At 40.8% G+C, this 15,387-nt stretch overlaps 1 protein-coding gene across 1 annotated transcript in view; it reads right to left on the bottom strand.

Moving 5' to 3' along the window:
- PTPRG (protein tyrosine phosphatase receptor type G) overlaps window positions 1–15,387 on the bottom strand; it is a 301,167-nt gene that overhangs the window by 83,943 nt on the left and 201,837 nt on the right. The window contains exons 7-8 of the mRNA XM_031555513.1: window positions 10,908–11,065; window positions 6,052–6,244 (exon numbers count right to left, since the gene is read on the bottom strand). Coding sequence (XP_031411373.1) covers window positions 6,052–6,244; window positions 10,908–11,065 — 351 coding nt within the window. The remainder of the gene's footprint in view (window positions 1–6,051; window positions 6,245–10,907; window positions 11,066–15,387) is intronic.

The raw sequence follows: 15,387 nt of genomic DNA, 5'->3' as shown, positions 1-15,387 counted from the left end.
GACAGGGATCTCTTGGAAAGAGTCCAGCGGAGGGCCACAAAGATGGTGAAGGGCCTGGAGCATCTCCCCTATGAAGAAAGGCTAAGTGAACTGGGTCTGTTTAGCCTTGAGAAAAGAAGACTGAGAGGGGACCTGATCCAGGTTTATAAATATCTGAGGTGTGGCGGCCATAGTGGTGAGGCCAGGCTCTTTTCAGTGGTACGTGGAGACAGGACGAGGGGAAATGGACATAAGCTGCAGCACAGGAAGTTTCGCACGAATGTGCGTAAGAACTTCTTCACGGTGAGGGTGACGGAGCACTGGAACAGGCTGCCCAGGGAGGTTGTGGAGTCTCCTTCTCTAGAGATATTCAAGTCTCGCCTGGACGCCTACCTGTGCGACCTGGTGTAGGGAAGCTGCTTTGGCAGGGGGGTTGGTCTCGATGATCTCTAGAGGTCCCTTCCAACCCCTACAATTCTGTGATTCTGTGAAAAATCCAGTCATCCAAGGAAAGGGGGAAGAAGTTAAGCTATGAGGAAATCAACCTGTAAGACTGATTCTTCTAAAGTGCAAGAACAATCAAGTGGTAAACATATCATAAATTAACTAAAAATGTTCTTGCTCATTTGCATTTCCCCTAACATACTTAAAGAAAATGAAGAGTATCATTTTGCTTTAGCAGTTCCATCTTAGGATGTCAATAATCTATGTTATTTTAAATTTACATTTACAATGCTGTTGTTTCAGAGAGGAGATTACAGTTATGCTATACAATATTTCATGGCCATTTAGGTTTGAATAAAGTATATACATTCAGAAGGAGTAGAACTTGTCTGTTAATCCCCTTTCTGTTAATCCTAGAGAGAACCTGAGGGCATGAAGAGACCATGAAGTTTTTTTGAGGAAGTTCTCATAAAACATGTGCATTTAGAAAGCAAAAACAAATTACTGGGAGTAATAACAAAGGCTCTAAATGAGGCAAATAACTTGTTCTCAATGAGAAATACTGCCATCAGAGCTCTAAACTATCTGTCTCAGAATGACGATGTCACTGCACTGCGCTTTATCTCCAGCAGAACTTAAGACTTTAGATAATGCTGCAGTGGAGACGCACTCTAACTAGCAATAGGATAAGAAGTAATAAACTTAAGTTGCACGAGAGTTCAGGTTAGATATTAGAAACAATTTCTTCTCCAAAAGAGTGATGATGCACAGGCACAGGCTGCCCACGGAAGTGATGGAGTCACTGCCCTGCAGGTAGAACCATGGAGATGTGGCTCTGAGGGATGTGGTCAGTGGGTATAGTGGGGGTGGGTTCATGGTTGGACTTGGTTGTCTTAGAGATCTTTTTCAGCCTTAATGGTTCTATGACTCTATGATTCTCCAACACAATGATACCATGCCAAAAACACAATACATTCACAGGAAGCCTCGGTTTCTTTTCCAATGTCAGAAGCTGTGAAGTAGTGCATAGGAACTGAACTGTTTTGCTCAAGCAGTGCTGTATCTTCGACTGCAGATTGATAGCAGGAGCAATGCCTCCAGTGCAAAGCACGGGGGAGGGAAAATCCAAGTACCTTCTGTGTGGTTTTAGTGGCATTAGGTTACAATGACTTCCAAATGGCATCACTACAGCTTACAAAGAGCACTAAGGAAAATGATCACCTGCACATTACTAGAGAAACGTCCCAGCTGTTGGAGTTCCAAGCTAAGTTTTACTAGAGTGAATTTATGACTGCTTATTATTTAACTTAGCCTAGGATCATAATTAAAGATGGTACTCTAAGGCGAATTCCCACTGATGGGAAACAGCATCATTTGAGACTCCAGCAAGGAGTAATCAGACACCTTTGGGGAAGTAATCAGGCATCTGTGAAAGAAAACTCTGATGTCAAGAGCCCCTCACATGGGATGCTTGTTTAAGTGTTGGGAGGCTTGCAGCACGTTTAATGAGACAGAAAGGTTAAAGGTTTTTTTCTTTCAGAGTTAAAAAACATAAAGAGAAGAACCAACACTTGATGGTCCTAATTAGCAGCAAAATAAAATGGGCAAATATTGTTGCACATGGGGTACATCCTGAAACAAGGAAATGAAACACCTTTTTCTCCTGAGCTTCCCTACCTCCATCTAACTGAAGCAGGTAAGGTTTTGTAAATATCTAATATCTCTCTCCTTCATGGGACAACATAAGAGAGTACCAAAGAATATGCAGGATCAGCTCCTTGAACAGGACAGACTTTTATGTAAGAACTCTGTCTACCCAGGGCGATGTACACCACGAATCTGACAAATAATTAGCAGTAACTGTCTGAAAGCTGCCTATGAAAAGCCATGAGCACAATTCATGAAGGATACAATTCTGAGCCACAGAGGATGGAACTGATAAGAATGGAGAAAATTTTAACAGACATATTTATTTGCAAAAATTCAAGCACTGCCACTGGCTGTTATTCACAGTATCTGGTGAATATTTTACAAATACACTCATGGTTTAGTATGTCTGTACAGAGAACCTCAAAATTTGCAAAACTTTATATTAAATGGTAGTGTAACACTGATGAGTCCTCTGGTATGATGGTTTATTATCTATCCACCAGCTGTTATTATTATATAGCTGTACTGTGCATATCTTGAATGGTGTATTTCAGAAATACACTTAAAGGCAGTCTGTATGGTTTCTTAAAACAGCTCTAGGGTCAACTTCAGAACTAAGTTCAGTTCACAGGCTCTGATTTAGCAGAGATCTTATGTGTAGGCTTTTAGAATTGGCTTTGGGAAACAGGAGGAAGGAATGAGATAACAGAACCAAAGAAAACTCTTCCTACTAAAAACTAACACAAAAGGAAAGCTGGAGTTTCCACCGTCAACCAAAAAATCAGTCCTCTACACTGTTTCAAGTTAACTACAATATTTTTGCCATCTTATATTCTGGTTGTTGTAAACAGTGCCATCCCCCCTTTGATGCCTCTTTAAAATTAAATAATAAGAGGAAAAGGAGAGTAACTACAAAAGAAAAGATGCAACATTCACATTTAGCTAACAGACTGGACCCAAATTCACTGGAGCCTGTTCTATGACCTGAGATGGCTTTGATAGCAAGGAAAAAACATTCCCATTTGCTGCCAAAGTGTTCAGGATCTCACGTTTATCAATGGACAACTGCAAAGCCTCGCTGCTTTGCACTGATCTGAAGCTTGCTATGCACCAGGGAATTCTGAAAATTATTCTGAACATTATGCAAATTGTTCTGGGCACATTTTCCTCCAAACTAAGAAAGGCTTACATAACAAACACTATACTGTTTTCTAGATTAGCACTACTGCCCACAGACTTAATAGTGTGTGACAGAAGAAACAAATTGCAAAAATTCACACCGACAAACAAATCCACACTTCCCCTCCAGAGCTGAAGACCATCACAAACCATACTACCTTGCAGGAAGTAAAAGACACATTTTCATGACCTTGTCCTCTTCTACAACATACAAACTTAAGCCCAGGAGAGTATAGAGGAGGTAACATGTGACAGCCATTGGTCACATTGCTAAACGCAATGTGGAAAGCATTGAGACGCAACTGTGAGATGTGCAGAAGATTCTGCATAAAATAAATTTGTTATGCTAACCCCACGCTCTTATATTTGTATGCTAGACTGTCTGACTGAGCAGCACTCTGTATTCAGCTTCTTGGTACTTTTGCATGAATGACATTGTATAAAGAGGTACTGTATTTACTAGCTGAATAAACAATAGGTTTTGCTTTCACTCAAGTATTACGACTTCAACTCATTTTATTTATATGTCAGTAGTTCAGAATGTGCAGTGGTCCAGGCACATCATCACTGTTCACCTTTGTCAAAGAAGGGGCCAGAGACATCCACGTTGTTATATCTCTAGAACAGCTATAACTCATGTCTGTAACCTTTGGAGAATACGCAACAATTCATTTTGTGTTAGTAACACTGCAGCAATCTATTTATTTTTAAATTCATGAAAAAAAATACACCTATTTTCAGTGTCCCTTGGTGTGCGCATAGCCCAAAAAGTGACAAGTTGACAGAGCCAGTACAAAAAGACTGGCTGCCCAGCCATTAGCTCCCTATAACAAAAGCTCAAGGGAAAAAGAAATCACTGACATTAGCATCATCCCTGCCATTAGATGGCACACTGGATGTTGTCAGATCACAGGAAGGGGGATAGTAACTCCCTACCTGAGTCTCTAAGAAGCATGATGTAAGCTCAAGTACAGAGATTACAGGACCTGGAAATGCTGGGAGAGGACGCAAGGAGCACTTTCTCAGGAAACCAGTCTCCAGGCACGTCAGATGTTAGGCACCAAGGCACCAAACTATCTGAGGATAGATCCATCTTTATGCAGCTCTCTTGATCCAGTGAGCTGGCTTGCATCATGTTAACTAAGCCACATGCAATTGGCTGAATCTGAGTTGTAAGAGTCCATAAGGAGCAAAATCAGCGAGAATCATTCCAGTTAGTTCAAGTGCCCCTTCAAAATCAATCCTTTCAAGTTCAAGGTGACCCCATTAACTACAGACCTTAGCATTCATAATGCCCATACTTGGGTTTCATTCATTTACCATGTGGGGTAAAAATCGCCTAAAACATTTTTATAATCTTAAAAACCTTGCAGTGAGGAAAGGAATATTTGGGCATACAGCCAAAACAATAAAATCTTGAATATTATTCCATGCATACCAGCAGTACCTTGGCTGCACTCAAAATAATAACTAGATAGTTTTGTCGCTTTTAACATAACGTAACCTATTAACTTTCATCACTGTTCTGGGCAAGTAATATTACACAGGATATAACTGAAGAAATAAATATTGACACATGTTGCTGTTAAAACACTGATTGAAAACTGCAGACCAGAGCATCAGAGCGTAGCAGGGTCTCTTCAATCCCAAGATCTCCTTCTCACTTCTGATGTAAATTCTCCATCCCAAGGCTGCCTTTAATGTAAATGGGGTTTGTGTACGTGTATATTATATATATAAAAATAAGCACGCTCACGGAATAATGAGCCCTGAGAAATACACTCTTTCAGCACTCTTGTGGGAAGGTGAGGCTGCTGAACACAGCTGTTTTCATGATTCACATCTGAAAACTACGCTCTATGGGCCTGGCCAGGTGAAAATGCCAGGTACGCAAGGGCAGCTTGTAAATCTGCTTAGCTATTTCCTTCTGGCAAACTGCCCCCTGTCCTTTAACTTTACTCGGGACTGGTTAAGCACCGTGCACTTCTTGAGACTGAAGACTGGGAACTACATGTCATTTCTCCTACCTATAAATAACAGCAGTCAATAAAATAAAGGCAAATAAAGGCAGTAAATGATGTTTATTTCTAGTCTTATTTTATCCCGCACACATTTCTCTCAGAATTTTTTATGTGTTCCTCTAGCCAAGGCTGTCTGTGCCAATGCAACAACTGCAGCCTCCCTCCTGCCCCCTCCAGCCTGCTCATTAGCCAGTGTCTGACAGAAGTAAGCACCAGCTGCTCTACAAAAAGGCACACGAAACAGTTCAGCAAGATATTATGAAATCTGTCTATAAGGAAGAGATTTTTTTTCTTCTCCTAGTCACCATTACCTAAAGGTTGATATAAACTTTTGATTAAAAGGATGGTGTTTCTTCAGAACTCTTTTTCTTGTAAGAAGTGAAAATCATAACCACATCTGGATACCCCATTTTCCACTCAAACAGCCAATGAGTCAGTGCTCATGGGGCTAAACTTTTACCTACGAGCCTTTTCCTTAGCATTTCCTGTTGTCAGGCATCTCTAAGGCCCTACAGTTGGCAGAACAGGGACACTGACTGTTTAGGACTTGCATATTTGGGGCTTTATCTACATGGTACCTCATGACAATGAGCTTCACAAGTAACTGCAGGCAGGCATAAGGTTAGTTCATTTGCTGACAAACACCAGTAGAAAACACCTGCATACGCTGCATTATTTCTTTGGCAGCTCACGTCTATCCTCAACACAATTTAATGACAAAGTTGACAAAAAAAAAATCTCTCATTAGTCAAATGCAAAATTTATAAGCGTAATCTACCTTTGGAAGCTTCTGTGCCCAGTGGATTTTCCAAGATGTCTGTCATATCTTGGCTCCATGCATCCTTCACAGCAGACTTAGACACCTTCCTGTTGTTCAGTCTTTGCTGCGGTCGGAAGTTATTCCTCAGGTACTCCACAGACTTGACGTGGTCTTGTTGCTCGGTGGTGAATATGGAATAGAAAGCTTCCAGCTGACCATCAAGGAGGGGGAGAGAAAGGATATTAATTAGAAAACAATGTGGTGAAATCTGGATGGCTGATAAGAGAGTAGAATGGCAGGAAGTGTCGATGCCAAGACTGATAAACCCTGCGGGAAGTCAGGCTGCCCACTGAAATCACTGCCAACCTCCTTATCTCAGCACAGGACTTATCCTGCCCAACAGAAGAGAAGACCTTTGAGCAACTCATGGCTGTCTGTCATGGGCAAGGAAACATTTGCCCTTAGATCTGTTGTCTGGAAGGAGTGTGAGTGTGTGACAGCCCTGCCAAGCCTTCTCACTGTTGGCATTGCTTTGTTTTGCAGTATCATGCCAAAAACGTTTCCATCCCAAGAGCTCTTTCCAGGAGATGATGATGTTACCTTACCCCTTATGGGATGAACACCAAATCCCGAGCTGACTGACCCATGAGTGGAACAACCTCAAGACTCTCAGCTTTGAGCATCCTGACTTCCCTACCAGTCACTGCTCCCTCTGATATCTGCAACGGGGTGAGAAATTATAACATAACACAGAATGGGCACAGTTAGTATGTATTCCTCTGGGAGTAAGTTTTGTCAGCTGTATTCAGATTTGAGCTATTTCTAATAAAATGTATTAACCTGGAAGGAAGAACTGTAATTGGAAAACTTTTCTGTTACTTTGGATCTCAGCATTTCTTTAGAACAAAATTTCTAGCAAATTAAGATGAAAATATTTTCAGCTACTGTTGTTCTCACAGCTATCAAGGTCAGTATAGCATTTACTAATAGCTTGTTATCATTCAGGTCAAGAACTAGAATTAGTTATGTCACTGCTGGAAAGGCTGAGCAAGACAGAGCAGAGAAAGATTCACTGCTGATATTGTTTACATCAACATCATTAACATATATTGATAGTACAGATTTGGAGAGTACAGAATCTGGCCCAAGACTTTAAAAAGGACTTGGATTACGCTCATGGTTTAAAGACAGGTCGCTGTGAACACAACACCCTTTTCATTAAGTGCTTTTGTTCTAAAAGTATGGAATAAAGCCTAATAGTCTTGAAACTTCTAAGTGGGAAAAATTATCACTGTAGCCTCAGCTGATGGTACTGATAAAAATAATCCAAAGATGGTGCGAAACAACAGCTAAGGATACTCCACTGAATCAAGAGGCGCTCACTGTCAATATTTAATTTCCCTTCAAACCAGTAAACAGAAACTTCTTTCTGCTACTGCTGTCCAGCTGGCCAGTTCTGCTGGGCTGGATGATCCTTGTTACTGGGCTGAAATATGTAAAACTTATCCAACCCCCACGGGCAAGTGGAGTCAATTTTCACACTTTTCATTTCAAAAGTCAGTCTCCCTGGAATGAGGATGTGTGCTAGACTGGCTAATGGAGAAATATATGGGAATGTTATCACAGTGAGCAGTACGTGGACAGCAGGAGGGAGAAAGGATGGACCTCAGTGCGCAGATCCTCAGTCGGCTGCTCTGCACCAACACCCAATACAAGGGAAATGAGTCTCATAATGGGCAGGCACTTCCAAGATAACAGCACATCCTTGTACATTGTCAGCAGCAGCTTCCCCGAGGACAACTGCTCTTACTGAACAAGCAGGGAGCCCAATGCACAGGGAGAGTGGGCAGCCAGCAGGAAGGTGACAGCTGGTGGCCGGCTCCATCTCAGGCAGGGGACCCAGGTACTGCTTTGAGCCTCCAGTGCATGCACTGATGGTGGGATTGGGATTGTACTTCTGCATCTGAGGTGAATGTCATATTCCCAAGCTCTCTGCTGTAATTTTCTCTCTGATCCTTAAGAGAAAGATGTCAAAAAAATCTTGAAAACTCCTTGCTAGTTATTAGTATAAAGTACTAAAAAGCATTGATAGATGGGTGAGGTGAAAGGATTATCTTACACTTTTGTCTTGAGAAGGAAACCAGACGATCTTGCTAAGCCCTATGCTCCTCTATGACCTTCCAAGGAGGCAGTGACCATAATTCTGTAAATGTTTACTTATGTTTTCCACTCCATGCTCAAGAACCAGTTCTGATGAAGGAAACTAATAGGTCTTGAAGTTACTCTGTAGAAGTTCGTGAACTGGATAGCAACTGCTGCTTGTCAAGTCAAGGCTTACGCTTTCATGACATTAATTGAATTTTTAAACTTTCAATGAGAACTTTTAAAATATTTTCTTCTGCCATGCTACCTTGGGGAGGTATAATTGCATTTTAACAACTGCCAGTTCAAATATGATTTTTAACCTTCCCCTTTTTATGTGTTGGAGTATATATAAGTCATTTCAACTTCATTTTTACTATAAAAATATTATCTACTGAAAATGAGAAATTAATTGATCTATAGCTGCCAGGGAAAAGAAAGAAAAGATCTACAGTCAAGGAGCTACACTCATGCTCTTCAAGGAGTACAAGAGCTCCTGCTCAGAAGAAGGAATCAAAAGCCGCTCTAAGAGTGCTGTAGATACAGAGAAACCTGATCTAAAATTCCAAGTCATGTAATTACAAACCATTAAAGCCTGATGCGCACAGTGTTCTAAGGGCTGGATATAAAAGTGGTAATTAAAAATACTAAAACTGTTATAAGCACAATGAGATACTCTGAGGTATGCATTATGAGAGATAATGCTGTGCTTTGGGTCACTGAATGCACTTAGCTTTACAATGCATCTGCAGGGTGACACGGCTTGTCCTGTTTTGTTGTCTAATTATCGGGAGAGATGATGATGATGGAGCACCGAGAATAAAATAGAGAAGCCTCTACAAATGGACCACTTCAGAACTGTCCTTTTTACAGCAAGGTATTTTGCACAAAAGCAAGGATTTAATTGGAACAGCAACAAAGCTTAAACAATATCACTTTCCTCCTCTGGGATTACAGACTGTTTCATGGGGTTTGTGATAAAGAAGGTTAAACTGTGGCAATGGATTATACTGCACTGTTTCTGTTAGAGGAACAAATAATAATCATGGCAATGGCAGGCTCTTAAAATACACCCATCCCCAGAGCTGCCAAGGGGTAGAATGCTATTATTTATTCCACATGTGTTGTAGTATCAACGAAAGCCTGTCTCCACACAGAATACCCAGCCCTTCAACCACACACGCATGCAAAAAGCAGTGCAAGGCCAAATTGTAAAGGCTTGACTTGGCACCGTTACCATCATACTGCACAGGAAAGAAACTATGCCAGGATAAAGCACCTTTATACCATCGTAGGGCTTGCTAGCATTTCACAGTTTATTTGCATTTGTTAAAACTGAAACAGAAGAAAGAAGTGCATGACCCATGACCCACCCCACCTGCACACAGGGGTGTACACAGGGTATAAACCTGAGTGCGGGTCAGGCCTCGCAGCCACCCAATAGTAAACAGTAAAGTTACTGATGCAGTGAAAAGCTACATGGGATTGCAAGTATCCTGCAGGCAAGAACAGAATTCAAAATGATCCTGACAATCAGAGAAACAGCCTGAAAAAGACAAAGGGTCTGATTCAACTGGGCCTACGTGCAGAAAGTCCCACGCTTTGCCTGCATGACCACACGATGCTCACTCAGCAGCACTGCTAGAGAGAGCTCTGGAGAAGGCATTTGCAAGAGGGTTCCTGTCAGCCATCAATAATGTTGTGCCATTGTGAAAAAGGCAAAGTAATGCCAGCACAGGCAGCTCAACACACAAATCTGCACGTCTCATGGTCCCCAGCTGAAGCACTGAGACCTGTTTTGAACGTGGCACTTTAAAAAAGCGTGGAAGGGTCCACAGGAGAAGCAATAGGACCTAAGAAACACGAAGAAAAGCCTGGAGCAGGGGCACAGCAACCACCTTCCACCCTTTTGAAATCTCTGAGACCCAACACCTTTCAGTCATGACCACTCGCTGAGCCACTCACTTAGGTTTTACAGAATTAGTGTATTGAAAAGCTTTGTTTTCAGTGGCTTAAGCTAGATGAATGAAAGACTAATTTCAGCAGGCTGGCTTTCTAAGGACAACAATCTTAAAACATCAAAAATACACTTAACTGGTAAACATTGCAGTATATTTATCCATTACTTTATTGGAAGCATTCTTCTCCAGACCAATCTCAGACACGGGGTCTATCTGCATTAAAAGCTGCTGTGTGCTAATTTTAAAGATTTGTGTACCAGTTCTCTAAGCACATAATGGCAGCTTTACTGTGTTGCAAAAACAGTTAAGCATGGAGAATTAATGGAAACATGTCTTTTCTAATGTAATTAGTTCAAATTACTAAATCTGAGCAGAACTGAAATAATTCACTTTACTTTGAAAAGAAAGTTTCAATTAAAAAGAATAAAAAAGAGCACCACGTAAATATTTACACCACAGCTTAATTTAATCTTAACAAAAACAATACCAAATAAATCACTGAGAGGAAACTAGGTTTCACGTTATGCTGTCTCCTTAAGACTGATGGCTCTTGCCCAGAAACAGTATTACAAAAAAAATAATTCACCAACACTTCCCGTTACGTCAGCAGAAATTTTTTGTTCACAGCATTAAAACACGGGGTTTGAAATCACCACGTTAAAGAGGGTAAATCGAGAACCTGCTTTCAGCAGGGGGTTGGATTCGGTGATCTTCAGAGGTCCCTTCCAACCCCTATGATTCTAAGAGATGTCACCGATGTATTAAACATACCTGATGGTAAGAAATGGGAACGGGCTTCCGGAAAACGATCCACTCCACGATCTCACTGCAGGGAGGAGTGGTCAGGGAACCTGTATAGCGGTAGTAACTCCCCAGTGATGTTGGCAGCAGGTCCCTCAGCACAAAGGGATCCAGGAAGGTCTCTTTCTCTGTGGGGGAGTTTGACAAGCAAAATTACACTTTTTTTTCTTTTTTTCTTTTTTCTTTTTTTTTAACATGTCTTTAAAACAGGCATCACGTTGATAGGCAGCCTAGGAAAGTGTAAGGGCAACAACATATTTTATCATATATATGTAATGAAAGATAGAAACAGCCTATCAGGAGCATCCCATAAGAGCCGATATGTTGATTATTAAAAGAGCAGCCAGAATGCCAGTCAATCCTATACACTCCTATTCAGACCGTATGCAGGTGTGAAAAGCCTTTGCTACCTCCATGTTTTATGCAAGCACTGAAATAACACTGTATTCAGTGGTTTCAGCACTCTGTGAATTGCTCTTCAGCTTGATGGAGGTGAAGGAATGCCAAAACCCTACTGGGACAAAGCTGGGCCCTGGGGGTCCCACTCCTTGCAGTCAAGGCTGGATGCAGTCAGCACAACACCATAAGAACATTTCAGAGGTAAAAATGCTCTACCCTCTAATCCAAGAAACAACTTGTGTAGTCCAGCAGGCTGAGGGATGAGCTCCTTCCAGTAACAGTAGCAAGCTGGTGGTATTTAACCATGTGAAGATAAATAAATAAATGAAAGGAGGGAACAGCTGCAGGCAAGACAATTTCCTTGCCATCCCTTTGCATTTATCCTCCGCACTTTATGCTGACTCACTCCCTCTCAATCTGTGCAAAGGTGTTCACTGCCTCAGGGCATACTGACACGTGAGGCTCTCCCATACATCTCTACTCCTCACTTTCTATATTCTTAGTGCTTTCAAACAAAAGCCAGCATTCACGTTGCAGCAACTTTCCACCTTGTCGGACCTGCTGGGCAGCTGACCTGATCTAGTGCCTGATTTACTGGGTAGCAATCCTGCCCATATGGCAGCAAGGTTGGAACTGGATGCTCTTTGAGGTCCCTTCCAACCCAAGCCATTCTATGATTCTATGATCTTCTATTCTTCTGCATATTATCAACTAGTTTGCAAAGTTCCAAAATGAGTAATTCTATAAAAGTCAAAGTATACCATTTAGTAACAGAATACTGCAATATCTTCATTAACCATTTCTTCTAATTCAAGCAGGTACCAACAACTTCTGCACTCTCAAAAAGGAAGCAAGCAAAGAATAAAACATCTTCTCACAGCACACCTTCAGAGAAGTGTGTGTTCAGGTAATAAATAGTAAAATATACATGATTGGCCAAAGTTCAAAGAGAACTAATCAAGAAATCATAATCACAGCAAAAGGTCGCATTTAATTTGATTTCCAATTAAAAACGCATTTGGTTTATTTTTATACAGGAAAAACTGGTCTGAAAAATTGCAAACTCAGTCAGAGGATTTGATTTTCAAACTTCAGCACAGATGCAGCTTCACAGCAAAATGAAATGTTTTGTATTTCAGAAGCTCTCTCTATGGAAGCTGAGCACAGAGTGGGTGCAGAGTGGCTATGAATCCGAAAGTATTTGAACATGCAAACATCCTTTTTGTGCTAACAGTCAATGACTATAAATGAAATAGATGGGAGATGTACAGGCACATTTTGAAAAGAGCCTTCCCCTTGCATCCCTGTTTATTGGAAGATTTTTGAAATAACGCTTTGGCTATAATTAACAATTTAGCTAATTTTAACTTGGATAAACTTTTATTTAGAACGATGGAAATATCTGAGATGCTGGACAAACATTCTCTGGAAAAGCAAGAATGCAGAGTATCCCTTTATCAAAGGGTGACAGGAGAACGAGGCTCATTTTACACTCTCAAGGATTTTTATGCCATATGCTGACAATATTATATTTTAATAATTAATTGTTCATCAAAGGAAAAGATGAAGAACAGGGATGCTAAATTCAAAGTTATTCAAATTGCAAAAATGAATAATGCATGACTTTTATATTAAATACACACTGTATTAAGTAGTCTACATTTCATCCAACTCTGTCTTTCATTTTTAAACATTTTGAACTACAATATGAATAATCAACCACGGGAAGCTTATTTAGACAGAGAAATATCTTATTTGAATGCAAACTGGAAGTATCCGACTATGATTAAATTTTAGTTATCAATTAGGTAGATTTTTTTTCCTAAGCATTTGGCACCTCATAGTCAGCTATGAGGGAGGATATTTCTTGAGGAAAACATAGCTTTGCTGAAGCACAGCTTTAAGTAGGACAGGGTGTACTCTCATTTTTCATGGCTACGAGCAATGCTGTAGGTTATTGTTAATGAATTCCAAAGATTAAAATAAAAAACACCTATAATTGGATTACCGTGACTTTTAAAATAGATGATAATCAATTGTTTATGGTTTAATAACCCAGCACATTTGAAAACAGATCATTAATTACTATCTCTTCCACCTAGATGCATAGAGCAGCTTTAGAACCCGGAGTCACAAACATCTTCATGCCAAGCTTCCAAAAAAAGTGACTTAGAAACTCAGGACTCTTTCTTCCATACAGCATGAAAACAGGAAATGCCATGAAGTTGTGTTCCTGAAAGCCTGAGACAGTTTTGAAATGAGATTTGAAAATCAAGTCACTTCACATTCCAGCCTCAAATTGCTTATGATTGTTGGTTAATCTGTAAAAAGAATCACCTACAAGCCACACCACAGTGTTCGCTGAACATAGTTAGAAACATGTTGTTCACACATACTTACATACGTGTATATGGGTATATATAGCATTCCTACTAACTGCAAAGTTGGAAAAAATACCCACTTTTGTCAGTGCCTTACATGAGCAGCTCCTGTTTCCTTTTCTCTGTTGGGACAGGCAGGGATTTTGCCCAGACAGCTAGGAGCAGACTGGGCAGGGTGAGAAGTTCATAGAGGGAAGAAGCCAGACAAGGCTGGGAACCACACAACCTTCTATGTGAGGAGAATTTAAAAAAAAAAAAACACCAACAAAAACAATCTAGTGCTTGTTGACAGGTACAAAGAAAAGAACTGGCAGACAAAAGCAATAAAACACATCAGTGATAACATCTGTGTTCACCTGTAAATAACCTGCGAACAGCGCAATGAATCCTGCAAAACCCACTTGTGAGCCAACGAAGAACCCCACACTTCCATGGTCTCTGCTGCTCCCTGCCCTGCTCCATCCAGAGCTCAGAAAACAAGTAGGAAATGAGAGCCCTGGGGTCTGACCCTAACCACAGAGCCTCAAATTGCAGAGCATCCTCTGAGAGCAGCACTAACAGTGCTGCTGCAGCCACCACCATGTTGGGCAGCCTGGAAAGGAGCAGCACCAGGAACACCACGGAGCTGCCCCTCTGATCCGTACAGCCAGTTTCATTGGCAGTTAACAACCGGTGAGTCGATATTGGCAGCACCAAGCTCGTAAAGAAATGTTCACTCTAATACATCCCAAGGAAAAATTAACCGAGTGCCACATATGCACTGTTGACAATTAAGACAACATGATATTTAAACTACTGAGCATTCCACAGCATAAAGGGACAAAATGGTGCTTCAACTCTCACATTCACAAAATGCAATTAACAGTCAGCTTGTGTCTTCTGACACATGTCCATCTTTTGGTCTTTCTCCTTTAAAAACAATGCATATTCTGCTTCCACATTTGTCTGCAAACCAACAGAAAAGCTTACATTTGAGTTTTTATTTTACACTAATACAGTAGGAAACATATGTTTACGTGACACATGCAAACTCTCTTCAGCCAATTTAGCTGTGAAAACAGAAGACAAAAATACAGGTCTAAACAACCCTAGATAATATCTGGATGGCAACGTACCTGTGTCAACAACATCAGGTGCAGTCTTTCAACACTATTTTTCTTTATTAGACAAGAAACACACTTTATTTTCTTCAATTCTTTATCATCAGCCAGTAGTGCTCAGTATATCCTTTGGGCTCGTAAATCTCCCCACTTTTTTTGCATGGGACCAAGGGCCATTTTTTGTACGACTGACTCAAAGCCACAGCAACTGCAGGCACGCTTTAAGGAGCTGACCTATTTACATTCCAGATTTGTTAAAGCATCACTGCATGCGAACAAATGCTGAGCTGTGCACGATAGTTTTCACAGCAGAGGAAAAGTCAGATCTTGAAACCAATACTGGTGGTAGATACCCACCAGCTACTGCAGTTTTCAGAAGCTGATGCCAACAAATACTATATTACAAGAGCTATCAGTTGAATGTTTTGACTTCAAGGACTGACTTGCTAAAAATAAATTCTCTGAAATGCTGGAAGAAGATAGCCCTGAATTTTAACTGAATCACTGTGGAATAGAAATGTTCTTGAGATATTCAGGTAAACAGCATCACAACTATCTGTGATCAAACCT

The sequence above is a fragment of the Meleagris gallopavo genome, chromosome 14 (assembly GCF_000146605.3).
Source record: "Meleagris gallopavo isolate NT-WF06-2002-E0010 breed Aviagen turkey brand Nicholas breeding stock chromosome 14, Turkey_5.1, whole genome shotgun sequence".
In the NCBI taxonomy this organism is placed as follows: domain Eukaryota; kingdom Metazoa; phylum Chordata; class Aves; order Galliformes; family Phasianidae; genus Meleagris; species Meleagris gallopavo.
This window is presented reverse-complemented; position numbering and strand designations above follow the sequence as displayed.